The following is a 27,716-nucleotide window of genomic DNA, read 5'->3' on the forward strand; positions in this document are numbered from 1 at the left end:
CTACCGAAGAGGAGGAGGTAGACCCCCCTCGGCCTCGAGGGATCGGGTCCGACAGGGTTCGGTCCCGATGGCCCTGGGTAGAGGGAGTGACCGGGGCCGATTGCCCGCGCGGCCACTCACCCCTGCCATCTCCGGAAGACCGGCGGGCCAACGGAACCTGTGCTCCTGGGGTCGATGCCGATTTCGTGGACATCGGTACCGAAGATCCGGCCGTCGACACCGATGAAGTCGACATCGAGGGGCCGGCGCAAGTTCCAAAAAGACGGTCCCGAAGAACTTGCCTCGCCACCTGTGTCCATTTCCGTAAACCGAGACACAAGGTGCACGTCTTGGTATCGTGCTCCGGCCCGAGGCACTGGAGGCACCAAGCATGAGTGTCGGTCTGCGAGATATGCCAGCCGCACCGACCACACTTCTTAAATGCACTCGGGACCTTCGAGGACATCGACGCAAAAATCGCGTCGGCGAAGTCAAAGTCGTCGATGGTGGCGGTAAAAAGCACACCCGAAAAAGAAATCGACCGCGCGGCCACAAGGCCGCAACGAGGCGCCCCCCGCTAAAAGTACGAGGGGAGTAAAACGAAGTTTTTTCTTTTTTTTTTTTGAAAAAGAAAAAACAGAACGAATAAACAAACGAAGAAAAACTCGTGTCTAAGGTGCGGTCCAGTTTCCGGGGCTGACAGAGCGATGAACACGGCTCTCTCCAGCGCGGAAAAGAAAAGACTGGGCAGGAACGGTCGCGCACGGGCGGGAAGACGGCCGCGCATGCGCGGTGGGCGTGCCCTGCGTGCGGGACCGCCCACGAAGTTTTGTTCCGGTTGGTGGGGGCTGCCCTGGACGTCAACCCAGTCGTGAGAACAAGCAGCCTGCTTGTCCTCGGAGAACAAAGAGTATGCATAGGGGAACAGGGAATAAGGTGGTTAAAAGGAAAGAGAGGAAGACCAGAGTGGAGGATTTGAAAGTGGAAACAGTTCTTGTCTCTCACCACAGCTCTTCAACATCTTCTTAGCCCCCTACTTAAAATTATTCAGGAACATGCAATTTCATCATATACATATGCTGATGACATCCTATTGGTCTATCCAGTTTCTCATTCTTTCCCTGATTTCTCCAATCTCCAGGCATGCCTTAAAGCCAAGACAACCTGGTCTTTTAACCACAAACTGATGATTAATCAGGATAAGGCTGTGGCCTGCTGGCTCACTGGCTGTTAGACTTTTTCCTACAAGGGAAAATTAGAAAATTACCAAGGTAAGAACCTTTCCTTTAGTCATAGCAGATGAATCCATTACAAATGGGTTGTGTCCGCCTACCAGCAGGGGGAGATAGAGAGAACTGAAAACCATAGTGCCTCTTGGCCAGCTAGCTCCATCTGCCTCTCAGTAATTGAAGCTTCCAAAGCAGTGTTACACCGCAAAGTAGAATAACATGAACTTTCCTCACAGCGAATGAACGCCCCAGAACAGGAGCAGTAACTCAAAGGACGGACGAACTCAACCTCCTGTAACAGAACAGAAATCCTTAAGACTGTTTTCCAACTTCTCCCAATGAGGGAACATATCTACAGGAAAAACTGAACCCAAAACTGCATCAAACAATCAATCAATCAGGGCGGGCTCATGGATTCATCTGCTATGACCAAAGAAAATTACCAAGGTAAGAACCTAATTTTCCCTTCCTTGTCATCAAGCAGATGAATCCATTACAAATGGGATGTATCAAAGCAATCCCTAGATAGGGCAGGAACAAGCCACACCACGCGCCCTCCTGGAAGCCATATCCAGCCTGTAATGTCGGGCAATGAGAGTCTAGAAGTCCATGTCGCTGCACTGCTTATCTCTTGAAAAGAGAGTGCTCCAGTTTCAGCCCAAGAAGAGGAAATCACTCTTGTGGAATGTGCCTTAAAGGCTTCAGGCGGAGGCCGACCAGACAGCAGATACTTTATCTATAGGATTACAATTGTAGAAGAAGCCTTGCTTTCATTCTCTTTGAGCTTAATATTCGTATATTTATATATCACAAGGTCAGTTTATCTATGATACTTAACTTATATGGTTACATCATATATATCATATATTATTTACTAATTGGTTGTAAGTGTGTTTTATTTATTTATTTCACTGTATTTTGAGTTTTTTCGTTATACTTCATTTTGATGTTTTTTCTGCTAATTTTTAGATGTCATCCTTCTTTGATTGGTAATATACAACACCTTTATCGTATGTTATATATAATCTAATATTTTTTAATAATTTAATAATTTAAGTATTTATTATATATTTGAAAACTATATATGCATGTATGTTTGAGTATATGTATTTTTACATGTATGGATTTTATATGTATGTGTATATATATGTATGTATATGTGTATATATATGTATATATATATATATATATATATATATATATATATATATGTATATATATTATAGCATTTCTGCAATACTAATATTTTTTTTATATAAAAAAATTTTTTATTAATTTTTCAATTCTACATGGAATTTATGTTTATCACACATTTAACGTTCTACACTTATTTTACTTTTGTTCTGCATGTTTGTTATATTACCATTGTTTGGTTTTATTTCATAGACTCCTGAAGAAGGCGTCTGTAGCGCTGAAACACGGCTGTATTGAGTCGAGTGTATATTTAAATAAAGAGATTGTTCCTAATCTACGTCGCCTGCTAGTGTTGTTCAAAAGCCTACTCCTCCTACTCCCCCTTTCCTCAGATTCTACTTTTCGTAGGAATTTGTGTACCTCCACCCTTGTGGTGGTTTGCCTTGCTTGCTCTCGACAGGACAGCGCCTGGAGCTCAGACACCCGTCTCGCCGATGTAATGGCCACCAAAAAGACCGTCTTTAGGGTCACATCCTTCTCCGAAGCTCGCCTAAGCGGCTCGAAGGGCGAACACTGAAGGGCCTTTAAAACTAACCCCAGGTTCCAGGCCGGACGGGGAGCCCACACGGAAGGACGGAGCCGAAGCACCCCTCTAAGAAACCGTGCCACATCTGGATAAGCAGCCAGGGAGAGGCCAGCCACCTTACCCCGAAAACATGCTAAGGCTGCCACTTGAACACGAAGGGAATTATAGGCCAAGCTTTTTTGTAAACCATACTGCAAAAAGTCAAGTACTGGCGAGACAGAAGCCCGCATGGGTGTAATCGCTTTAGCAGCACACCAAGCCTCAAACTGGCACCAAATCCTAGAATAGGCAACGGAAGTGGAACGCTTGCGGGCCTCAAGGAGAGTGGAGATGACCTTGTTGGAATAGCTCGTCTCTCAATTGCGCCATCTCAATAGCCATGCCGTAAGACCAAAGCGGCAGGAGTCCTCCATGGTTACCAGCCCCTGTGACAACAGGTTCGGTACCAGAGGCAAAGGAAGGGGAGCCTCCACCAGCATCCACCGGAGGCCCACATACCACAGCCGCCTGGGCCAATCCGGGGCAATAAGAACCAACTCTCCTTGATGTAGCCAAATCCGCAGGAGTACTCGCCCTATCAAGGGCCACGGAGGGAACACATACAGGAGGCCCTGAGGCCAGGGTTGAGCCAAGGCATCCAACCCCGCCGAGCGAGGATCTCTCCATCTGCTGTAAAAGCACGGGACTTCGGCATTTACATTTGACGCCATAAGATCTGCTACGGGCGTCCCCCATTTGGCACAGATCCGAAGGAACACTTCATCTGCCAGTTCCCACTCCGCTGGGTCGATTTGATGTCTGCTCAGATAATCGGCTTCCACTTTGCTCTGACCTGCAATGTGAGCTGCTGACAGAAACTGCAGATGTAGCTCGGCCCAGTGGCAAATCTGCGCAGCCAGTGCTTGACACTGAGTGCCACCTTGTCAATTTATGTAGGCCACTGCTGTCGTATTGTCCGACAGAACTCTGACAGCCAGTCCTTCCAGGGTCAAGTGAAAGGCCAGAAGCGCCTGGAATATCGCTTTCAACTCCAAGCGATTGATGGACCACTTCGACTCCTCGGGTGTCCAGAGACCCTGGGCATGCCTTCCCTGGCAATGTGCTCCCCAGCCCTGCAGGCTGGCATCTGTTACCACCAGGCACCAATCGGGGAACGCTAGCGGCATTCCTCGCCGCAGCATGCTGTCTGAGAGCCACCACTCCATACTGAGGGCGCCATGTGAGTCTGCGCTGGTAATCCTGAGATATTGGAGACCATCGTTGAAGCAGGGAACACTGCAGAAGTCTCAGGTGCGCTCTCGCCCATGGCACCACTTCCAAGGTGGCCGTCATCGACCTCAATAGTTGGACTATGTCCCAAGCTTGCGGGCGAGGCATCCTCAGGAGCAGACAGACCTGATTCTGAAGCTTGCACCACCTTTGCTCGGGTAGAAAGAAAAAAACCCCGAGGCTGTGTCGAACCGGACCCCCAAATATTCTAAAGATTGAGAAAGGGTCAGGTGACTTTTGGGTATATTGATGACCCAGCCCAGAGATTGCAGTACTGAGACCACTCTGGCTGTTACAAGATGACTCTCTTTTTCTGAGTCTGCTCTGATGAGCCAGTCGTCTAGGTACGGGTGAACCCGGATACCCTCTCGCCTGAGAAAGGCAGCTACAACCACCATTACCTTGGAAAAGGTTCGGGGAGCTGTGGTGAGGCCAAAAGGCAAGGCCCGAAACTGGAAATGTTTTCCCAACACAACAAACTGGAGAAACCGGTGGTATGGGGGCCAAATAGGAATGTGCAAGTAAGCTTCTTTCAGGTCCAGAAAATGAGAAACTCTCCTGACTGTACCGCCGCAATGACGGAGCGCAGGGTTTCCATGCGAAAATGCCGCTCTCTTAGTGACTTGTTGACTTCCTTTAAGTCGAGGATGGGCCGAAAAGACCCTCCTTTTCGCAGCACCACAAAATAAATGGAGTAACGACCGTAGCCGATCTCAGCGGGAGACACAGGGACCACCATCCCGAGGTGCAACAAACCTTGCAAGGTCTCCTCTACCGCTGCCCGTTTGACGGCAGAGCCGCATCGGGACTCCACAAACGCGTCTCTCACTGGGGCATTGAATTCTAATCTGTAGCCTTCTCTGATCAGGTTCAAAACCCACTGATCTGAGGGAATCTTGACCCATTCCTCGAGAAAGAGGGAAAGACGTCCTCCCAATGCAGGAATTGAGGAGTGGGCCGGCGCACCATCGAGAGGGTCGCCCACGAACTCCAGGCCTTAAGCCAGCCGCTGCGGAACGTTTGTCCGAGCGAAAGGAGTTCCTCTGCTGAAAGCAGGCACATGAAATAAACTCAGCAGAACGCCCCAGGCGGTATCTTCTAGCTTCACGGATTCGAGGTCTGAAAGAGGAGGGAACCGCCTGACCCGTGGAAGAAGGCCGCAGCCTATCCTCGGGTAAGCGCTGGGGTTTAGCATCACCCAGGCCCTTGACAATTTTCTCCAACTCCTTACCAAATAGGAGAAGGCCTTGAAAGGGCAACTTCACCAACCTTTGCTTAGAAGCCATGTCAGCCGCCCAATGCCGTAGCCATAGAAGGCGGCGAGCGGCCACCGCCACAGCCATCTGTTTAGCCGAAGCTCTGACCAGATCATAGAGAGCGCCAGACAAAAATGACAAGGCCGACTCCATCCGCGGTGCCACCTCCACAAGGAGCTCCGCTCGATCCCCGGGCTGTTCCATTGCCTGTTGCAACCAAGCGAGGCAGGCTCGAGCAGCATAACAGCTGCACACAGATGTCCGTAAGGCTAGGCCTCAAATCTCAAAGGACCGTTTGATTGCTGATTCCAGACGTCAGTCCTGCATGTCCTTCAGGGTGACCCCTCCCTCTACTGGGAGGGTAGTCTTTTTCATCACAGCAGTGACTAGGGCATCCACTTTAGGTACGGCCAAGCGTGCCAAGTGCTCCTCACTGAGAGGGTACAAGTGCCCCATTGCCCTGGCAACTTTCAAATTGAGCCGAAATAAGCTCTTGGATGGAGTCATGCAAAGGAAAGGCTCGAGCAGGCTTCTTAGTACTTGCCATCCTCGGATTACCAGAGGAGGCTTCGCCCATCACAGGATCTTCAATAGAGAAGGCCTGCTGGCAGCTCCTCGCGGTGAAAAATCCTAACCACAGTGGAATCATCTGGATCCAGTGGCAATCCTACACCTTCCTCTGGCTCTTCGGACCACGAAGGCCTGCCAGACACCTCAGAATCCCCACAGCCCGACCACGGGGGGGGGGGGGGGGGGGGGAAGAGGGTACTCCACTCTCTGAAGGGGAATTTACCCTTCTGCACTTGTCTTGCAGCCGTCTGGGGAAAAACGCCCGATGGCAATCCCGGGCCGGTCTCCACCGGAGGGGAACCAGGTAGCAACGCACAGACAGACATCTGCGGCAGAGCTCTTTTTAATATGAGCGCTTTATGTAAAAGCAACACAAACTCAGGGGAGAAAGATCACTCTGGCCCTCCCGGTTCCAATCCGGGGTAAGCAGCTCCTCTGGTAGCTTCCATCCGAGGCTCCCCTCCGGCCTCAGACCACTCCGCTCCTACGGGGGTCGAGCCATGCGGCGCATCCAAGATGGCGCCCGCTGCCAGCTCCACCGAGCGGGAAGAAACATCACTCGCCATGCTCGGGCCGGCCCTGACGTCTGAACAGCACGATTTACAGGGCCCCGCTGCGGATCTGCGCTTTGTAACCAGGTACCTCTCTTGTGCAGCCAAGGATAGAACAATCTCCTCCAGCCACAGGCTCCCGGTACAATGAAGAAATAGATGTCCACCAGTAACTTCAATCTGGAGTATTGTGTTCAGTACTGGTCTCCGTATCTCAAAAAAGATATAGTAGAATTGGAAAAGGTACAGCGAAGGGCGACGAAAATGATAGTTGGGATGGGACGACTTTCCTATGAAGAGAGGCTGAGAAGGCTAGGGCTTTTCAGCTTGGAGAAGAGACGGCTGAGGGGAGATATGATAGAAGTGTATAAAATAATGAGTGGAATGGATCGGGTGGATGTGAAGCGACTGTTCACGCTATCCAAAAATACTAGGACTAGAGGGCATGAGTTGAAGCTACAGTGTGGTAAATTTAAAACGAATCGGAGAAAATTTTTCTTCACCCAACGTGTAATTAGACTCTGGAATTCGTTGCCGGAGAACGTGGTACGGGCGGTTAGCTTGACGGAGTTTAAAAAGGGGTTAGATAGATTCCTAAAGGCCAAGTCCATAGACCGCTATTAAATGGACTTGGAAAAATTCCGCATTTTTAGGTATAACTTGTCTGGAATGTTTTTACGTTTGGGGAGCGTGCCAGGTGCCCTTGACCTGGATTGGCCACTGTCGGTGACAGGATGCTGGGCTAGATGGACCTTTGGTCTTTCCCAGTATGGCACTACTTATGTACTTACGGACTTTTATTCCATGCAGGTTTCTAGTACACAGTTCCAACAGCAGCATAGCACATACCAGGATTCAATACAGGCTTATAGGCTCCAGTCTGGGCTCTTTATCCAGTGCACAATAAACAGTAATTCAATTCCCAAGACAAACAGTTATTTCAGTTCATCATCACAGTTCAGTCACCAAGCAGCAGTTTCTACCTTCTATCCTCTTTACCTTCAGGAGAGTTCAATATTTTAGGGACTCCTTCTACCCAAGGGTTTTCCCCTGCATCAGCTTCACAGTGAATTCAATACTTTTGGGACTTCCTCTCACCCAAGGAATTTCAGCCCGCTTCAGTACTTTAGGGACCTCCCTGCCCAAGGATTTTCAGCCTGCAACTCCTTCTCTCCTTCTGCTTCTCTCTCCTGAACTGAACTCCACTGCTGGGACTCCTTCCCACCTGCCTAATCAATCCCTGGCTTCAGCTACCACCACCAATCATTCTCCTTCCATTAGCTTCCTCACACCCAAACCAGCTGAGTTAAGCATTAGACTAATGAGACCAAAGATGAGCTCCTGCACACAGGGTTTCCTAACTCTCTTTCCGCCTAGTGGCAGCCACTCTACAACCCCGCCAGCTTACACCCGTGTCTTCCCTGATTGCAGCTAGGAGTCCAGTCCGGGTTCTTCATCCCCCCCTCTGGCTCCTTGCCTGCAATGCCTTCTGGGACTTGTATTTCAGACTGAAACTGCCTTAGCCCAACTATCCTGGAGGTGACTTTATCATCACAACGTGAGCAGCGCTTAACAACCTCCGCAGCTATCGCCGAAAACGGAAGAATTTCAAAATGGCGGATTCGCGCCAAAAACGTCCCCATTGCAGGCCCTCCCCGGAGGAGCTACAAGACTCTCTTACCTCACCAGACCGAATCCCAGAGCTCCGGCCACGCTGCACAAACAGAAGGAAGCCTCAGAATCGCAGCACTAACAAGCACATCACGTTTTTTGTTTTTTTTTAACGCTGTGAGGAAAGTTAGAGGCAACAGCTACAGAGGCACTCCGGAGGTTCAGGAGAGTGGGACAGGCAGGGAAAGGACGAACCAATGTGCCTGCATCCACATAGAAGAGTGTGGGAAAGGCAGGGAAAGGGCAAACCTATATGCCTGCATCCACATAGGGGGCCGAGTAAGGCAGGGAAAGGGCGAACCTATGTGCCTTTAAAGTGGGCACCACCAGCCACAACACCCCTGCTACAACTGGCCAAAGCACAGGAGCCACCCCAGGCAGATTTCTGAAGGAGCTGAATAAGCTACATCCACCCTGCTGGGGAGATAGAGAATACTGAGAGGCAGATGGAGCTAGCTGGCCAAGAGACACTATGGTTTTCAGTGCTATCTCCCCCTGCTGGTAGGTGAACACAACCCATTCGTAATGGATTAATCTGCTTGATGACAAGGAATCACCCTTTATGACTCTCCAGTAACTACAGTCAACCCTTTTAGATATCTAGGTGTTATCCTTGATGTTTCCCCCTCCTTTCACAAACAGGTCTCTGAAGTGTTATAACTAGGGATTTCTAGCTCTATGCAAACTATGCCCCTTGAAGAAACTTGTTAAGCACCAAATCATTGTATACATTAGTTCATGCCTTTGTAAACTCCCACATTGACTAGGGTAACGTAGATTAAGCAGGTCTCTCCCAACTAAAATTAAGACATCTACAGACAAACCACAACATAGCAGATATGTACTTATGTAATGGTCAAATCATGAGGCATTACAGAGAAACCCAAGTATTGTCACACTGGGAAAGACCAAAGGTTCATCAAGCCCAGCATCCTGTTTCCAACAGTGGCCAATCCAAGTCAAATACCTGGCAAGATCCCCAAAAAAGTTCAATACATTTTATGTAGTTTATCCCAGAAATAAGCAGTGGATTTTCCCTGTCCATTTTAATAATGGTCTATGGATTTTTCCTTTAGGAAGCCATTCAAACCTTTTTTAAACCCCGCTAAGCTAACCGCCTTTACCACATTCTCTGGCAACAAATTCCAGAGTTTAATTACACGTTGAGTGAAAAAACATTTTCTCCAATTCATTTTAAATTTACTACTTTGTAGCTTCATTGCATGCCCCCTAATCCTAGTATTTTTGAAAAGAGTAAACAAGCGATTCATGTCTACCCATTACAGTCCACTCATTATTTTATAGACCTCTATCATCTCTCCCATCAGCTGCCTTTTCTCCAAGCTGAAGAGCCCTACCTGCTTCAGCCTTTCCTCATAGGGAAGTTGTCCCATCCCCTTTATCATTTCCGTCGCCCTTCTCTGTACCTTTTCTAACTCCACTATACCTTTTTTGAGATGCAGTGACCAGAATTGAACACAATATTTGAGGTGCGGTTGCACCATGGACCATTGCAAAGGCATTATAACGTCCTCGGTTTTGTTTTCCATTCCTTTACTAATAATATCTAAGATTCTATTTGCTTTCTTAGACGACGACGCACACTGAGCAGAGGGTTTCTATGTATCATCAATGTTGACAACTAGATCCCTTTCCTGGTTAGTGACTGCTAATGTGGAACCTTGCATTATGTACTATAGTTTGGGTTCCTCTTTCTCACATGCATCACTTTGTGCTTGTTCACATTAAACATTATCTGCCATTTGGTCCTCTTGTAATTTTTCACACTCCTCTTGCGATTTAACAACTTTGAATAACTTTGTTTCGTCAGCAAATTTAATTATCTATGGGGGAAAAGCGTATGGAGACTAACAAAGTTTGCTTCTTCCTTTTTTTTTTTATTTGGTTTATCAATATCCTATAATTCCTCTTTTAAACCTAATCTAAGTTACCAAGCACAGAGCAAAATGTCACATACCAGAGAAATGTGCTCTTCTCTCAGAACTCCTATCTTTCTAATCTGATTCTTTCCTACACCCCTGCTAGACTACTTCACTCCCTACATGCCCATCATTTGGTACTTCCCTCATCCTATGAATCCACCAGACACTCAGTCTTTTTTTTCCTAGCTCCTAGTCTCTGGAATTCCATAGCCCATTCTATACATTGTCTGTCCATTTTTTAAAATCCTTAAAGAAACCTTTAAAAGACCCCTTCCCCCGCATCAGTATTGATATTATTGGGGATTGGGGGCGATGGTCTGTGATGAGAGTGGCTGCTTGTCCTGTGTGTGTGTTTGTTTTTTTTATTATGCTGTTTTATATTTACGCTTACTTTTGGCATGAATAATCTTTTTGTCTTAGTCCTCTTTACTGACAAAAAAAATGGTATTCCTTTCCATCTATATTTTTAATCTATACAACACTTTAACCTATTCTAGAAAGGCATTATACAAAGTTCCTAATAAACTATTTGCTGCTTTTATAAGTAGGAAGGGGAAGTTAGAAGATAAATACTGTAATATTTTTTTGGAATGGTTAGGGGGTAAGGAGGAAGGGGACTATAATTGTACACCATTTCGACAGTTGTTATTACTTTATAAGTGTACATAAATGTACACTGACTGAATATTGCTGACTAGCAGAAGAGTTAGGTGGAATGCCCATATACTGTTCTTGCTTCACCCTGCACTATCTGGGTAATGCCAGGGTTATCTGTAAGAATTTTCATTAGCACTATCCATATCATGCCACTGAAAATTCAAAAGCCAGGGCACTTATCCATACTGTAGGTGCTGCTATATAAGCAACATGAATATCATGTTCTAGGCGTATAACCAAGGTATAGTTTTAAAAAAGAAAAACACGATTATAAGCACTGGAACTATTTACATTATTTTTGAACATCGGGTACGCAAGACAGAATAGGGTTTTTCCCCAGTTTCTGGTGCCACAGTAGTACTGAGCTGGATTTTCACAGATCCTTGTAAACGGGAACCATAGGTCTTGTGTAAAAGGGAAATAGAAACATATCATGCTTCCTGCTGCAGGACATAGCAGGCTGATTTCATGTAATCTTGAGAATGTACAAAATATAAACATATAAATGACAGCAGCAACCTCTATAGAATAAGACATTTTAATAGTATATGTAGCAAATACTTACAGTAACCCTGCTTTTGAAGCAGCAGTCAAATTTTGACGCTGTCTTCAATAAGTTAGAAAGAAAATAAAAGGACAAAGATGATGTCATTGGCCACTGACGGCACTGCTTAATTATAGTTCCACAGTTCCACTTGTTTCATTAACAGATACAGACCACATTAAATGTCTATGCATGCTATCTTCCAACACATCTCACTCCTGTTGCAAGGTGGATGAAGTTGCTGGTTAAATACAAGAAAGTAAATGATTGTATTAGATACCTTGATTTTTAACTTCAGCAAATTCTTTGTTGTACTCCTCTAGAGTTTCCCGCAGCTTCTGGTTTTCTGTTTCAATATCATGCATACGCTGGACCTTGAAATGAAGTTGCTGCCCTAAATCCAAGGCTGGAACTGGATCTAAAAATAAATTAGTATTAATTTTATCAACTTAAGTCACACAGCCTTGAAATTTTTCTGCTTTATATTTTGTTACAAAAAGAAGATTTAGAGTTTAAGTAGTGAACTTTCCAAAAGTACGCCACAAATTTTCCTTCCAAAAGAGAGCATTCAATTTAAGAATAATCCGTGCTCTCTCCTACACCAACAATTTTAATCAGAATCTTCAGTGATGAAATGGAGAGAGGCACTTTTTAAGTATTAAAGAAAAAAAACGAATGAGACAACCAACTACCGCCCAGTAGAATCTATCCCTCAAAGTCAAACTAATGGAAAGTATGGTAACCAAACAACTTACTGACTACTTAAACAAATTTTCAATATTACGTGAATCACAATCAGGATTTCGATCCAACCACAGCACCGAAACAGTACTAATTTAGTGGGACAGCCGAACTCTGAAAGCCTTCAGAGCGTTCCAGACCGCTCGTAACTCCAGGAGATTGATCTGTAGACCTTTTTCCTGGAGGGACCAGCTTCCCTGGGTGTGAAGTCCATCGACATGAGCTCCCCACCCCAGGAGAGACGCATCCGTAGTCAGCACTTTTTGCGGCTGAGGAATTTGAAAAGGGCGTCCCAGAGTCAAATTGGACCAAATCGTCCACCAGTGCAGGGATTCAAGAAAACTCGTGGACAGGTGGATCACGTCCTCTAGATCCCCAGCAGCCTGAAACCACTGGGAAGCTAGGGTCCATTGAGCAGATCGCATGCGAAGACGAGCCATGGGAGTCACATGAACTGTGGAGGCCATGTGGCCAAGCAATCTCAACATCTGCCGAGCTGTGATCTGCTGGGACGCTCGCACCCGGGAGACGAGGGACAACAGATTGTTGGCCCTTGTCTCCGGAAGATAGGCACGAGCCGTCCGAGAATCCAGCAGAGCTCCTATGAATTTGAGTCTCTGTACTGGGAGAAGATGGGACTTTGGATAATTTATCACAAACCCCAGTAGCTCCAGGAGTCGAATAGTCATCTGCATGGACTGTAGAGCTCGTACCTCGGATGTGTTCTTCACCAGCCAATCGTCGAGATAAGGGAACACGTGCACTCCAAGCCTGCGGAGCGCTGCTGCTACCACAGCCAGGCACTTCGTGAACACCCTGGGCGCGGAGGTGAGCCCAAAGGGTAGCATACAGTACTGGAAGTGACGTGTTCCCAGACGGAATCGGAGATACTGTCTGTGAGCTGGCAGTATCGGAATATGCGTGTAAGCATCCTTTAAATCCAGAGAGCATAGCCAATCTTTTTCCTGAATCATGGGAAGAAGGGTGCCCAGGGAAAGCATCCTGAACTTTTCCTTGACCAGATATTTGTTCAGGGCCCTTAGGTCTAGGATGGGACGCATCCCCCCTGTTTTCTTTTCCACAAGGAAGTACCTAGAATAGAATCCCAGCCCCTCTTGCCCCGGTGGCACGGGCTCGACCGCATTGGCGCTGAGAAGGGCGGAGAGTTCCTCTGCAAGTACCTGCTTGTGCTGGAAGCTGAAAGACTGAGCTCCCGGTGGGCAATTTGGAGGCATGGAGGCCAAATTGAGGGCGTATCCTTGCCGGACTATTTGAAGAACCCAACGGTCGGAGGTTATAAGAGGCCACCTTTGGTGAAAAACTTTCAACCTCCCCCCGACCGGCAGATCGTCCGGCACGGACACTATGATATCGGCTATGCTCTGCTGGAGCCACTCAAAAGCTCGCCCCCTGCTTTTGCTGGGGAGATGTGGGGCCTTGCTGAGGCGCACGCTGCTGACGAGAGCGAGCGCGCTGGGGCTTAGCCTGGGCCGCAGGCTGGCGAGAGGGAGGATTGTACCTACGCTTACCAGAAGAGTAGGGAACAGCCCTCCTTCCCCCATAAAAACGTCTACCTGATGAGGTAGATGCTGAAGGCTGCCGGCGGGAGAATTTGTCGAAAGCGCTATCCCGCTGGTGGAGCTGTTCTACCACCTGTTCGACCTTTTCCCCAAAAATGTTATCCGCTCAGCAAGGGGAGTCCACAATCCGCTGCTGGATCCTATTCTCCAGGTCGGAGGCACGCAGCCATGAGAGTCTGCGCATCACCACACCTTGAGCAGAGGCCCTGGACGCAACATCAAAAGGTATCATATACCCCTCTGGCCAGGAATTTCCTACATGCCTTCAAGCTGCATGACCACCTCCTGAAACGGCTTGGCTTGCTCAGAAGGGAGCTTGTCCACCAAGTCCGCCAGCTGCCGCACATTGTTCCGCATATGGATGCTCGTGTAGAGCTGGTATGATTGAATCTTGGCCACGAGCATGGAAGAATGATAGGCCTTCCTCCCAAAGGAGTCTAAGGTTCTGGGGTCTCTGCCCGGGGGACGCCGAAGCATGCTCCCTAGAACTCTTAGCTTTCTTCAGGGCCAGATCCACCACACCAGAGTCGTGAGGCAACCGAGTGCGCATCAGCTCTGGGTCCCCATGGATCAGATACTGGGATTCAATCTTCTTGGGAATGTGGGGATTAGTTAGTGGCTTGGTCCAGTTCGCCAGCAATGCCTTTTTTAGGACATGATGCATGGGTACTGTGGACGCTTCCTTAGGTGGAGAAGGATAGTCCAAGAGCTCAAACATCTCAGCCCTTGGCTCATCCTCCGCGACCACCGGGAAGGGGATGGCCGTAGACATCTCCCGGACAAAGGCCGAGAAAGACAGACTCTCGGGAGGAGAAAGCTGCCTTTCAGGGGAGGGAGTGGGATCAGAAGGAAGGCCATCAGACTCCTCGTCAGAGAAATATCTGATGTCCTCCTCCGCCTCCCACGAGTCCTCACCATCGGTATCAGACACAAGTTCACGAACCTGTGTCTGAAGCCGCGCCCGTTTTGACTCCGTGGAAACACGGCCACGGTGGGAGCGTCGAGAGGTGGACTCCCTGGCCGGCAGCGGCGAAGCTCCCTCCCCCGACGTCGTCGGGGAGTCCACCTGGGAGGCAGCCGAAGCCGGTACCGCAAGCGGTACCAGTACCGGGGACCTCACCCCGGGCAAAGGGCCAGCCGTCGCCTCACTCGACGGCACCGGTGGCGCAGGCACCCCCGGTACCGGAGAAGGACGTAACAGCACTTCCAGGATGCCTGGAAGAACAGCCCGGAGACTCTCGTGCACAGCGGCTGTGGAGAAAGACTGAGAAGACGGTGCAGGCGTCGAGGTCAGAATCTGTTCCGGGCGCGGAGGCGGTACCGGGCTGTCCGGGGTAGAGCGCACCGACACCTCCTGGATGGAGGGTGAGCGGTCCTCCCGGTGCCGATGCCTGCTGGGTGCCGACTCTCTCGGCAACCCAGAGCTCCCGGTACCAAGTCGGGAAGGTGACCGGTGACAATGCTTGTTCGACTTCTTCGAGCGAAGCATATCACCGGAGCTCCCCGGTACTGATGAGGAGGACGTTGAATCCAGACGTCGCTTCCTCGGGGCCGGGTCCGAAGAAGGTCGATCCCGGGGGGGCTGTACCGCAGGAGCCCTCAGGGCAGAAGGAGACCCACCTGAAGGCTCACCGCCACCAGCAGGGGAATGGACAGCCCTCACCTGCACTCCAGACGAAGCACCACCGTCCGATGACATCAGCACCAGTGGGGGTCCCGTTACCACCGACGCCCTATTCCGAAGTCTCGGTACCGTCGATGCAGGAGGAATACGCCTCGATGCCGTCGACGCCGATGCACTCCCCAAAGACTTCGGTGCTGCCGACGCCGATGCACTCGACGAATCCCGAGATGCTGTTGTCGTCGAAGCGCCAGAGAACAGAACGTTCCACTGGGCTAATCTCGCTACCCGAGTCCTCTTCTGCAAAAGAGCACAAAGACTACAGGCCTGCGGGCAGTGCCCAGCCCCCAGACACTGAAGACACGAAGCGTGCCTATCAGTGAGCGAGATTATCCGGGCGCACTGGGTGCACTTCTTGAAGCCGCTGGAAGGCTTCGATGACATGGGCGGAAAAATCGCGCCGACGAAATCAAAATTCGCTATGATGACAATAGGCACCGAAAAAAAAGGGGGAAAAACCCGTACGGGCGGCCAATAAGGCCTCTCCCGAAAGCGAAAGGACACACTGGGAAAAAACTAGAAATACGGGAAAAAAGGGGAACCTTCCTCTTTTTTTTTTTTTATACAAACAGAAAAAAGTAGAAAACGCGAAAGACGCGCGAGGTCTTCTGAGGGGCACGAAACTGCGGCAAAACACGACCGTCCCGAGCGCGGACAAAAGAAGACTGACGAACACGAGCCGGTTCGGCCGGGAAGACGGTCGCGCATGCGCGCGTGAGGGCTAGCAAACGTCTTTGCTAGTGAAGATTCCGATTGGAGGGGGTGCCGCGGACGTCACCCATCAGTGAGAACAAGCAGCCTGCTTGTCCTCGGAGAATACAATGAAACCTTCTGCTCAGTGTGCTGCTGTGGCGACATGTTCAAAGTGGCTATAACAGAAGCCATAACTGCGCACTACGTATGCACAGCGAAAAATCACCCTATATTATAGAGAAAGAAGCGTCAAAAAGTTGTCCAAATGCTATATAGATTGGGACAAAGACATACAGGAATCGTATGAAAGAGGAAACGAGTTTAAATACATAAGACGCAAGCAATCATTCCATGTAAAAAATATATATAAAGCATAAACCATAGAAGAGAAAGGAAATATTATGTTACCAAGATCCTTCTGTTATACTAAAAGTATACTCTCTTGAATATTTCCACTATTCATGATGTATTGTAAGCCACATTGAGCCTGCAAAAAGGTGGGAAACTGTGGGACACAAATGCAACAAATAAAAAATAGTGTAGTGGTCTGATTGTGGGCTAAGAAAAAAAAAACCCTTATGGATCTCAACCAGTAGGCCTGATGAATTGAAAGACCTAGATGACTGATCTGGAAGTTATGATTATCATTATTGTTAGCATTTAAATATAGCGCTCCCAGTCACACGCAGCGCTGAACACCTGCCACAGAGACAGTCCCACGTTGAGTCCCAAGACCAGATAAAAATGAATGGTATATGGGTGAAACATGCTGAGAGGAAACTGTCCCAGAAAAACTACCTCCGTTTTCCTTCTGCCCTCCAGCCAACTGAGAAGCGGATAAGAGCCCCGCGAGGGAAAAAAGGTGCAGTTAAAGCCAAGATGGCGGCCTGCCACGCGAGATCGAAAGTACCAGAGATGTCCGAAGGAAGAACGGAGGGGATTGAGACAGACGCGACGGACCGGCAAAACGAAAAGGAAGAAAAAACAGCTGACGCTAACAGAAGAAAATAAGCCAAAGCAACATCTAACCCCATAGCGCAGTTGCAGGAGCCGAAAGCACTTACAGCCCGGCACTAAGAAGAAACGCGGTGTGTGGCCGTTATAGCTGAGCGCTGTGTGTCCCAGAAACAACTCTTCGCGCCCTTTTTTTTTTTCCAAACGTGCCGCTGCCAAACATGAGGAAAAAAAATGGATTAGAAATTATGTAAGTAAAAAATATTGCTCGTTAAGGCCATGGGGGCAATCAATTCCTTCATTTTTTTTTTTTTTTTAAGAAAGAACTGGCAAAGAAACACAAAACTGCTGGCTCAAAGCAGTCTGGGGAAAGGAAAGGTTTCACAATATAACTTCTCTTCTATTATTTTTTTTTTTTTTTTAAACAACAACTAAAAATGGCTGCCTCTCCCAAAGGCAATACCTTTCTAAGCAAAGGGTAGCCCTTCCCAGCTAAGTATGGGAGATGGGGAGGAAAGGGGGGAGGGACTCGGGGCACTCAAGTTTAACACCCCAGAGGCTGTAAAAGAAAGAAAAGAAATCCCTATCTGCCAAGCCTCTAACAGAGATTTCCTAGGTATAGAAGAAAAAAATAGCATTATTGTTCTTATTATTAACCTCTAAAAGAGAGAGAGAGAGAGAGAGAGAGACTAATGGGCTCACCTCCTGCCTGCTGGAGACTGAGAAAATACTGAGGGCTAGGGTCACATGACCAGGGCTCTTATTGGCTCTCTAGAATCACAGTTTTTTTTCTCAGTCTCCACCTGCTGGAAGGTGAGCACAACCCATCAGTCCAATCCTGGTCCGGTCCGGAGGGACGCTAAGGAATAGAATGTTGGGTATTATTAGTAAAGATATGGAAAACAGGTGTGAGGATGTTATAATGCTGTTGTATCGCTCCATGGTGCAACCGCACCTTGAGTATTGTGCTCAATTCTGGTCACCGCATCTCAAGAAAGATATAGTAGAATTGGAAAAGGTGCAGCGAAGGGCAACTAAAATGAGAGCGGGGATGGGACAACTTCCCTATGAAGAAAAACTAAGGAGGCTAGGGCTTTTCAGCTTGGAGAAGAGACGGCTGAGGGGAGACATGATAGAGGTATATAAAATAATGAGTGGAGTGGAACAGGTGGATGTGAAGCGTCTGTTCACGTTTTCCAAAAATACTAGGACTAGGGGGCATGCGATGAAACTACAGTGTAGTAAATTTAAAACAAATCGGAGAAAATCTTTCTTCACCCAACGCATAATTAAACTCTGGAATTCGTTGCCGGAGAACATGGTGAAGGCAGTTAGCTTGGCAGAGTTTAAAAGGGGGTTAGACGGTTTCCTAAAGGACAAGTCCATTAACCGCTACTAAATGGACTTGGGAAAAATCCACAATTCCGGGAATAACATGTATAGAATGTTTGTACGTTTGGGAAGCTTGCCAGGTGCCCTTGGCCTGGATTGGCCGCTGTCGTGGACAGGATGCTGGGCTCAATGGACCCTTGGTCTTTTCCCAGTGTGCCATTACTTATGTATGTACTTATGTACTAAATAGCTTTATAGATTTTATGATTAATTTAAAATAGTAAGCAAGGATTTTACAGTTCTGTATCTGAAAGGACTTATGTGGATTTTAAGAAGTTCAGGACAAAATGTAAGAAGCACTACCCTAGAACATAAGAACATACACACTGCTATACTGGGACAGACCAAAGGTTCATCAAGCGCAGTATCCTGTTTCCAACACTGGCCAATACAGGTCACAAGTACCAGGCAAGATCGCAAAAGAATAAAACAGATTTTATGCTGCTTATCCTAGAAAAAAAGCAGTGGATTTTTCCAACTCCATCAAATTAATGGCTTTGGACGTGTGGTTTAAGAAAGTATCCAAACCTTTTTTAAACCCTGCTAAGCTAACTGCTTCTACCAGATTCTCTGGCAACCAATTCCAGAGTTTAATTACATATTGAGTGAAAAATATTTTCTCTGGCTTTTATTAAATTTACTACTTATTAGCTTCATTGAGTGCCACCTAGCCCTAGAATTTTTAGAAAGAGTAAATACAAGCGATTCACGTCTACCTGGGTCCACTCCACTCAGTATTTTATAGACCTCTATCACATCACCCCTCAGCCATCTCTTCTCAAAGCTGAAAAGCCATAGCTGCTTCCAGGTCAGGGTCAGAGTGCTGTGCTTCCTAAAAACCATGTCTCTGTCCTATATCAGTATCCATATTTGGAAGGGTCTCTGCTGGTGACTCTGACAAATCAGGGTCATCAGTCTGATCAACAGGTGTGTTAGTTATATCAGGCTGTTCCATACTCACAGCCCCGGTCAACTCTGGAACAGGTGCTGCTGGAAGCACTGGAGTGTCTCCTCCTGTCGCTTGGTCACCTGGTCCCACATGGACTGGCTCAGGATCTGGAACTGGAGATGTGATCTCTGCTGCTTCTGCCTGCTGGGCAACCCGGGCCTGACTACGAGTCACCATAGCAGAAATGCTAACTCCGCTATCAAGGGTAATGTTCATTGGACCCATGTCAGTTCCACACAGCATTGGTACCGGCACGTTTTTCATTATGCCTACTTCTCTGTATCCAGGCTTGGTACCCCCAATCCAGGAATACTCGAGAAATGGGTACAGTCTCTCTGGATCCATTGGCTAGCACTACCTCTGCAGTGCACCCTGGTTGAACAGCACCTTCCAGCACTAGCATTGGTCATAATAATCATGCTAGAGCCAGTGTCCACAAGCCCAGCCACCTGGATCTGATTCACAGTTACTGGTGTAGTGTTATGGAAATCCATCTGCTTCCTTGACTGATGAAGGGCTAGTAACTTTTTGTGCTGTGGCAACTGTGTGTGTCTCCTTTGTGCTACTAGAGCCAACCACAAAGGCCACCAGTATTGTGTTCAGTTTTGGAGGCCGTATCTTGCTAAAGATGTAAAAAGACGAAGCGGAAAGCATGTTGAACAGCAACAGAAACAAAATAGATCCCTGGGGAACCCACACTGAAGTGGGCAGAGAGTTGAATGAGAAAATGATGTAACAACTGAGAAAGAAGGATTCTGTAAAAAGGAAGCAAACCAGCTGAGTACAAAAGCTCACAGGGCTCATTTCCGCTAAGAATGACTGTAAAAGAGGGAATAGGCTTAGGAGTAACCTAAGGAAGTATTATTTCACAGAAAAGGTGGTGGCGGCGTGGAATGGCCTCCCAGTGGAGGAGTCAAGGACTGTTCCAAAATTTAAAAAGGCATGGGATAAGCATTTGGGATCGCTTAGGAACAGGAGTATTAGGATGGGCAGACTGGATGGGTCATATGGCCTTTATCTGCCGTCATGTTTCTATGATCTACCAGATCAACTGGTGGAAAGATCAAGTGACCAAACTAGGGCATAAGTATATAAGTACATGCCATATTGGGACAGACCAAAGGACCATCAAGCCTAGCATTCTGTTTCCAACAGTGGCCAATCCAAGTCACAAATACATGGCAAGATCCCAAAATGTACAAGACATTTTATGCTGCTTATCCCAGAAATAGTGGATTTTCCCCAAGTCCAATTTAATAATGGTCTATGGACTTCTCCTTTAGGAAGCCGTCCAAACCTTTTTGGCAATGCAATGCAGCCTGCATCCAGCATGGAAAACATTTCACGGAAGAGGCCTGTAAAGCAAAATTACTCATCTGTAGCAGGATTAGTTTTCTCACATGTGGGTGACGACCTTGACAGAGCCCAAGTGCAGATGCTACCCAGTATTCATTGCAAAAACAATGCCTTCAGCAGCCCCGCACAGCACTTGTATGAGTGCCTCCTGCCAGCCCAAGTCATGAAGAACCTGCAGTTTGATCAAAAAGTATGAAGAATGCAGCTCCTAGGGGAGGAGGGAGAGGCCTTTTTATTAAAGGGTTGGTGCGTAGCAATGGGCTTGCCACGTGCCAATCTAAAACAACCATCAGCTACCACAGGAGCCCAGCAGTAGTTCTCACACCAAGTGTACGCCATTTTCAGTGCTTCCTAGTGGATTCCTGTCAGCGAGATGAATGCCCCTGCATAAGTTTGTTTAAACTGGGTTGTTCCTGATGAAGCCCAGAAGCGGGTGAAACGATAAGGGCCCCGTTGAACACAACTAAGCAGTTGGAATGAGGGGTGATTAAGCCAGCTAAGAAAAGCTAAGTTGTTTTATGCTATAGCTGTGCTTTTGGAAATATTTGATTCTCAGTAAAAATGTTTGCATTATGAGAAAATTTTGATTGTAAGCATGCGAGATCAATTTTTTTACCCAATGAAAGATCAGACCACGGACACCAGAATCTTATATAGATAACGGGTCTTGTTGGTCAATACCTTGGTTTCTGAGGGTAATCTTCATGCTTTTAAGTATTGCATGCCTTTTTATGACCTTTTGGGATTGAATTTGGCGGCTGTTCAGTTTGTTTTGTATTAGTTTACGCAATTTAGATCAACAGCTCATACTGTTACCTATCTATTAGCTCTCACCCACCACCACCTCAATGGGTGGCAGAAAGTGCTCCGCCCACCCACCCCCACCCCCCGACATGCCATGGGTATCACATGGACAATGGAGGCCATGTGGCCTAACAACCTCAACATCTACCGAGCTCTGACCTGCCGATGGGCTTGAACTTGAGTGGAAAGAACAAGAGTGCCCGCCTTTGGCGCAAGGAGTAAAGCTCACAACTGCTGTGTACCTAGCAGGGCTTCAATGAACTCCATTTGCTGGACAGTGTAAGCTGTAGGACTGCGCAAACCACCCTACTCTACTAAGGATAGCCTTCATTATTATATCAAAATTTATTATGTAGGAGACAAAAACTAATAAAAGAAGAAGCACTGCTAAGAACAGAAATATTTGTTTTAACATATGGTAGATTAATACAGAAATAAGTAAAACATGGCAAAGCAAACAGGTTACATGATTAAGGCGGCCTGCTACTAACCAACTTCAGTTAGAGAATGATCTATTCCCCTTTCTGCTTATTTTTCAGTTATGTTTATATGTTACAGAAAAACATATGTTAAAAAAAAATATGCGTACATGACTTATGTTGTACTGGTACCCTTGGGACTTTACCTTTCATGTCTCCCACCTGCATACCAAACTTGTTCTGTACCTTCTTTCTGCCATGTCTCATCTTACCACCTCCATACTCTTCAACTGTCACTTTCCATAGTTCAAGAAAAATTGTTGCAGCATAGCAAGAAAAAACAGGTACAGCATGTGGCTGTGCTAAAAAGGTCAAACTTCCCACCAACCATCACAAGATTTTCCCTTCTTGCTCACTCTGTCTTGTATGGTTCTTCTGGTCCATTATGAAGCCTTTTATGCTTCATTTAATTGTCAAGCCCTATAGGCGTAATTTATCAGGCCTTGTCCATACAACAGGGCTTATGGACTCTTGGGCTCCGCCCCTCAACGTGCTCTTCACCAGCCAACCATCCAGATAGAAAACATGGATCCCCAGTCTGCATAGTGATGCTGCAACCACTGCAAGACACTTGGTGAAGACCCTGGGAGCTAACGAGAAGCAAAAAGGCAACACGCAATACTTGAAGTGATGCGTCCCCATCCGAAACTGAAGATACCTCCTGTGAAATGGAAGTATCAAGATGTGAGGGTAAACATTATTTAAGTCCAGAGAGCACAGCCAATGATATTCCTGAATCATGGGGAGAAGGGTGCCCAAAGAAAACCACCCTGAATTTTTGTTTGACCAGGAATTTGTTCAAGCCCTCAGGTCTAGGATGGGACGTAACCTCCCTGCCTTCTTTTGCACAAGGAAGTACCTGCAATAGAATCCTTTCCCTTCTTTCTCTGGTGGAACAGGCTTGACTGCATAGGCCTTTAGAAAGGCGGACAGTTCATCTGCAAGTACCTGCTTCTGCTGAGAGCTGTAGCGATTTGCTCTCGGTAGGCAATCTGGTGGTCTCTGTTGTCAAATTTAGAGTGTAACCAAGAAGATTACAAGGGGCCACCTTTGTTGAAAAAACATCAGCATCCCCCCAACCGGCAGGTCATTCGGGACTGTTACTTTTATTGCAGATATGCTCTTCTGCAGCCAGTCAAAAGCCCATCCCCGACTCTGATTGAGGAGCTATCTGGGCTTTAGGCAAACGCTGTTGATGAGAACGAGCGAGCTTGGGTTGAGCCTGCTGAGGTTGGCGAGAAGGAACATACTTATGTCTCTGTGAGAAGTAGAGACCCCTCTTCAACTTACCCAAAAACCATCTGATAAGGCAGTTGAAGAAGGCGTCTGGCAGGAGTATCGATGGTATCAGTGTGCTTCTTGATGAGGTCAGCTACCTCCTCAACCATCTATCCAAAAAGCTTATCCCCTGGCATGTAGCATCCACCAACCTCTGCTGAACCATTGCGACCAAGTCATACACATGCAGCCATGAGAGTCTACACATCGCTATACTTTGAGCGGAGAACCTGGATACGTCCCTGGCCAAGAACTTAAGACACATCTGCTGCTGCTTGACCAACTGGTGAAGCAATTTGGCCTGCTCCGGTGGAAGAGAAGTTTACCAAATCAGACATACTGTGCACCAAGGACTGCAAAGTACAGGCTCGTATAGAGCTAGTACAATTGGATATAGAAGATGAGCACAGAGACCCGATACATCATCAGCCCAAAAGAATCCAGAGTTCTTGCTTCTCTGCCAGGGGAGTAAAGTTAATGATTTTTTGTTTATCTATATATGACTAGAAAACCCTGGGGAGGGTGGGGTGTGGGGAGGGTGAGTGGGACTGTAAGTCCCAGTGAGTCAGCCAAGTGCTGCATCAGAAAAAAATTCTCTAGGTGTGGCCAGCAATGATACACTCTCTCTCTTTCAAAAATGAGCCCTTAGTCTTCCTTCCTACTGTGATCCTAAGTAAATTGCTAAGATGTTACTTTAAATTATGATTTTCCTCACCACTGTCAAACCTTTGTTTTTACACACAACTCAAAACCAAATTCTCTTCCACTTAATGCATAAGAACATAAAAATAGCCATACTGGGTCAGATCAATGGTCCATGTAGCCCAGTATCCTGCTTCCAACAGTAACCAAATCCAGGTCACAAGTACCTGGCAGAAACCCGATGAGTAGCAACATTCCATGCTACCAATCCAAGGGCAAGCAATGGCTTCCCCCATGTCCATTTCAATAACAGACTATGGACTTTTCCTCCACCAGATACGCTAACCACTGTTGCCACATCCTCCAGCAGGGAGTTCCAGAGCTTAACTATTCTTAGTGAAAAAATATTTCCTCCTATATTTATTTTTAAAAAGTCAAGCTTTGTAAGAAGATGATTTTCGTTATTATAAAAGAGGTTTTTTAGTCAATGATGAAAGGACTTTAACACTTTAAGGGGTCCTTTTACAAAGGCACGCAGAAAAATGGCTTGTGGTAGTGTAGGCACGGGTTTTAGGCACCAATCCACTTTTTAGCGCACATGTAAAAAAGGACTCTTTTTTTTTTTTTTGCCAAAAATGGGCATACGGCAAAATCAAAATTGCCACGTGTCCATTTTGGATCCGAGACCTTACCACCAGCCATTGACCTAGCGGTGAAGAATCTGGGCAGTAATGACCTACATGCGTCAAATGCCATTTGGCGAGCGTCCGTTATGCACGCCAGAAAATAAAAAATATTTTTCAGACTCGAGTAGTGGACATGCGCCACAATTGAATTATCGTAAGGGCCATGTGGTAACCGGGCGGTAACTCGAATTTAGCACATGTTCGGCGCGCATAGGCACCTACGTGGCTTAGTAAAAGGGCCCCTAACACATTTTACATTTTGAGGCTTTTTCCTCCTTTATTTTGTCACATTCAGTCTTTATGGATTACTAGTTAAAAAAAAGGCCCGTTTCGGACTCAAATGAAACGGGCGCTAGCAAGGTTTTCCTCGAAGTGTGTATGTTTGAGAGAGTGTGTGTGTGAGGGTGACTGTGTGAGAGAGAGAGAGAGTGACTGTGCGAGTGTGTGTGTGTGACAGAGAGAGAGTGAGAGACTGGGTGCGAGTGTGACTGTGAGAGTGTGTGTGTGTCAGAATGACAGTGTGTGCGAGTGCATATGTGAGACACCAGGAACAGCTGAAACACAAGCGAAAGAAGAGGCTGTGTGAGGCGACGTCACTGCGTGCAGGAGGTAAAAACTTTTAAGCAGACGGCTGTTACGAAGGGGAGGGCCAGAGAGGGGTGGAGTGGGAGGGGAGAACTAATTAAAACGAAGTTAATGACATAAGTAAAAGACACTATCCCTATGCTTTCAAAGATTTATTGAAGAAGTGTGATCTATCATCAAATCTGGTTTTGACCTGATGAAGAATTGGGCCTCCTTCTTTAAACTAAAACAGAATAGAGAGAAAACAAAATTTCTATTATCTAACCCTCACTGCATTAAACTGCCAAAGCTTCACAATTGATAACATAACTTATCCACTGGAGTCCCAACTAAAGATACTTGGTATAATATTGATTCCTACATGTTATTCGACATCCAAGTCCAAGAAGTCGCCACAAAATCCTTTAAAGCAATGTAGAAACTAAAAAGAATCAGGCATCTCTTCCCTAATGATATGTTTAGAACCTTAGTACAAACTTTAGTATTATCACATTTCGATTATTGCAATGTCATTTATGCTGGCTGTAAGGAATCTTCCTTGAAAAAACTACAGACAGCTTAAAATACAGCAGCCAGATTAGTCTACAAGGCTACGAGATTCGAAAGTGCAGTCCCTTTGCTTATAAAGTTACACTGGCTCCCAATCAAAGCCAGAATAATATTCAAACTATGTATATTTGTTTTAAAAACTATACATCTTAACCCCCGATTATATGGAACCTTTAACTGATCTCCCCCTTCGCAACATTCTCCCTTGGTTCAAGAAATTATCTAACTCTCCACTATACCAGTGGCATAAATGTCAAGTCAATCTACATGACAGGATTCCCTTACCTCTGTACCAAGTAGTGAAATTCCCTCCCAAAATTCATCAAATGGTAACCTAATTATTTGATATTCCAGAAATAATTTAAAGCCTCTCTGTTTAAGCAGTTTCTCATGAATGACCACAAGTAATTTAAACCCCCAACTGTACAATTATTCCAATTTCTCAGTTCCATTCTAAAAAATTGTTACCTTTTTGCATCTAGCATTTATTTCTATATTACATATTGTAATACTCAATCCTCACCCACATCACTTTTTGCACTATTACAATAAGTTAGCTACATTGAACCTGATCTATTGGGATAATGTGGGATATAAATGAAATAAATAAATTCCATTCACTTGTTAATACTATCAGTCTATTAACTTTAGTTTAAAAACACTTTTCTAGCACTACTTTATCAACGCTGACCACTGAAAATAATATACAGAAATTATAGTACAGAGACAAATTCTTCTGAAGAAACAATTCTGCTTACCTGGAACATCTATTAATCTCTTATAAACATTCAAGAAAGCTGCTTCTGCTTCTTTGCTTCTCTTACTCAATGCATCAATCTAAACACGATAAGAAAACCTCAGTATAGTTCATGAAGCACTTTTAAAACAACACATCAAGCACTAAAACAATAAAAGAAATTCTTTAGGAAAAGGATACACAATATCTAAAGGGGGGGTTGGTATTTACATCATTAAGGTCTGTTTTACTAAACCACGCTAGCAATTCCCTGTGTGGCACATGGGCTGCGTTACATTTGCCAGGTGGGAATTGCTACTGCAGTTTAGTAAAAGAGGCCCTAAAAGAACAAAAAAAAAAAAAAAAAGAATTTCACCTTGGAAAAAATTCAAGTTAATTTTGCTTCACTACTCAAGTATGCCAACAGCCATAGAGTGGAATACACAGTTTGATGTGCAAAAACTTGCTTGTCCCCTCTGGAAAATTTCTAGAAAATACTTCCTATTTTTCAACAGAACATATAGCAGCCTGCTTATCTTCAAAAATGTGATCTCCTCTGAATAAAAATGCCATTGAATTCTACTGTCAGTGAGACCATATTTGCTGCCACTAATTCTCCATTCACTATTTAAATGAAATTACTTAGATATTATTGTATACCATTTTGATGCCCACAGAGAAAGCAGATATCAAATATTAAAAGGAAATAGAGACTGGTAACTCCAAACTTCCAACAGACTTGTGTTCAAAGCAACAAGAATGTTGAAGAAATGAAAGATATCTTTCTGAAGTATTAAAAATTACTGAACAATTGTTTCCACCTGTAGCAAGGATTTATTATTTGGCTCCCTATGTTAAGAAACCAAGTGAGCGCATAATACCATCTATGGAAACCCCATTTGAGGAGCTAAATTTGAATTTATCACAAACAATTGAAGATGAACTATGTGGAGTACAACCTGCTACATTAATTATAGACTTTGTTCTACAGCCGGATCGGGACTGGATCTTGAAAACTTTCTTTAAACATAGACATGAAGTCTTTCTGAATTGCAAAGTCAAAGTATTTCTGATATTGCTAGACAAACTCAGAAAATACGTCAGTCTTTTTTGAAACTTCGTGATCGTGTATTGTCACAGGGGGGAATTTTCTGGCTTAATTTTCCTTGCAAATGTGTTGTTAAATTTCAATCAATTAAATATGTTTTCTTTGAGAGTGATC

General features: G+C 46.0%; 1 protein-coding gene across 1 annotated transcript in view; it reads right to left on the minus strand.

Moving 5' to 3' along the window:
- The window catches only part of CUX1 (cut like homeobox 1), an 804,986-nt gene that overhangs the window by 596,223 nt on the left and 181,047 nt on the right, over positions 1-27,716 (minus strand). Inside the window, 2 exon segments of the mRNA XM_030186246.1 lie at positions 11,670-11,807; positions 26,517-26,595. Coding sequence (XP_030042106.1) covers positions 11,670-11,807; positions 26,517-26,595 — 217 coding nt within the window.

Source organism: Microcaecilia unicolor, chromosome 13 (assembly GCF_901765095.1).
Source record: "Microcaecilia unicolor chromosome 13, aMicUni1.1, whole genome shotgun sequence".
Taxonomy (NCBI): domain Eukaryota; kingdom Metazoa; phylum Chordata; class Amphibia; order Gymnophiona; family Siphonopidae; genus Microcaecilia; species Microcaecilia unicolor.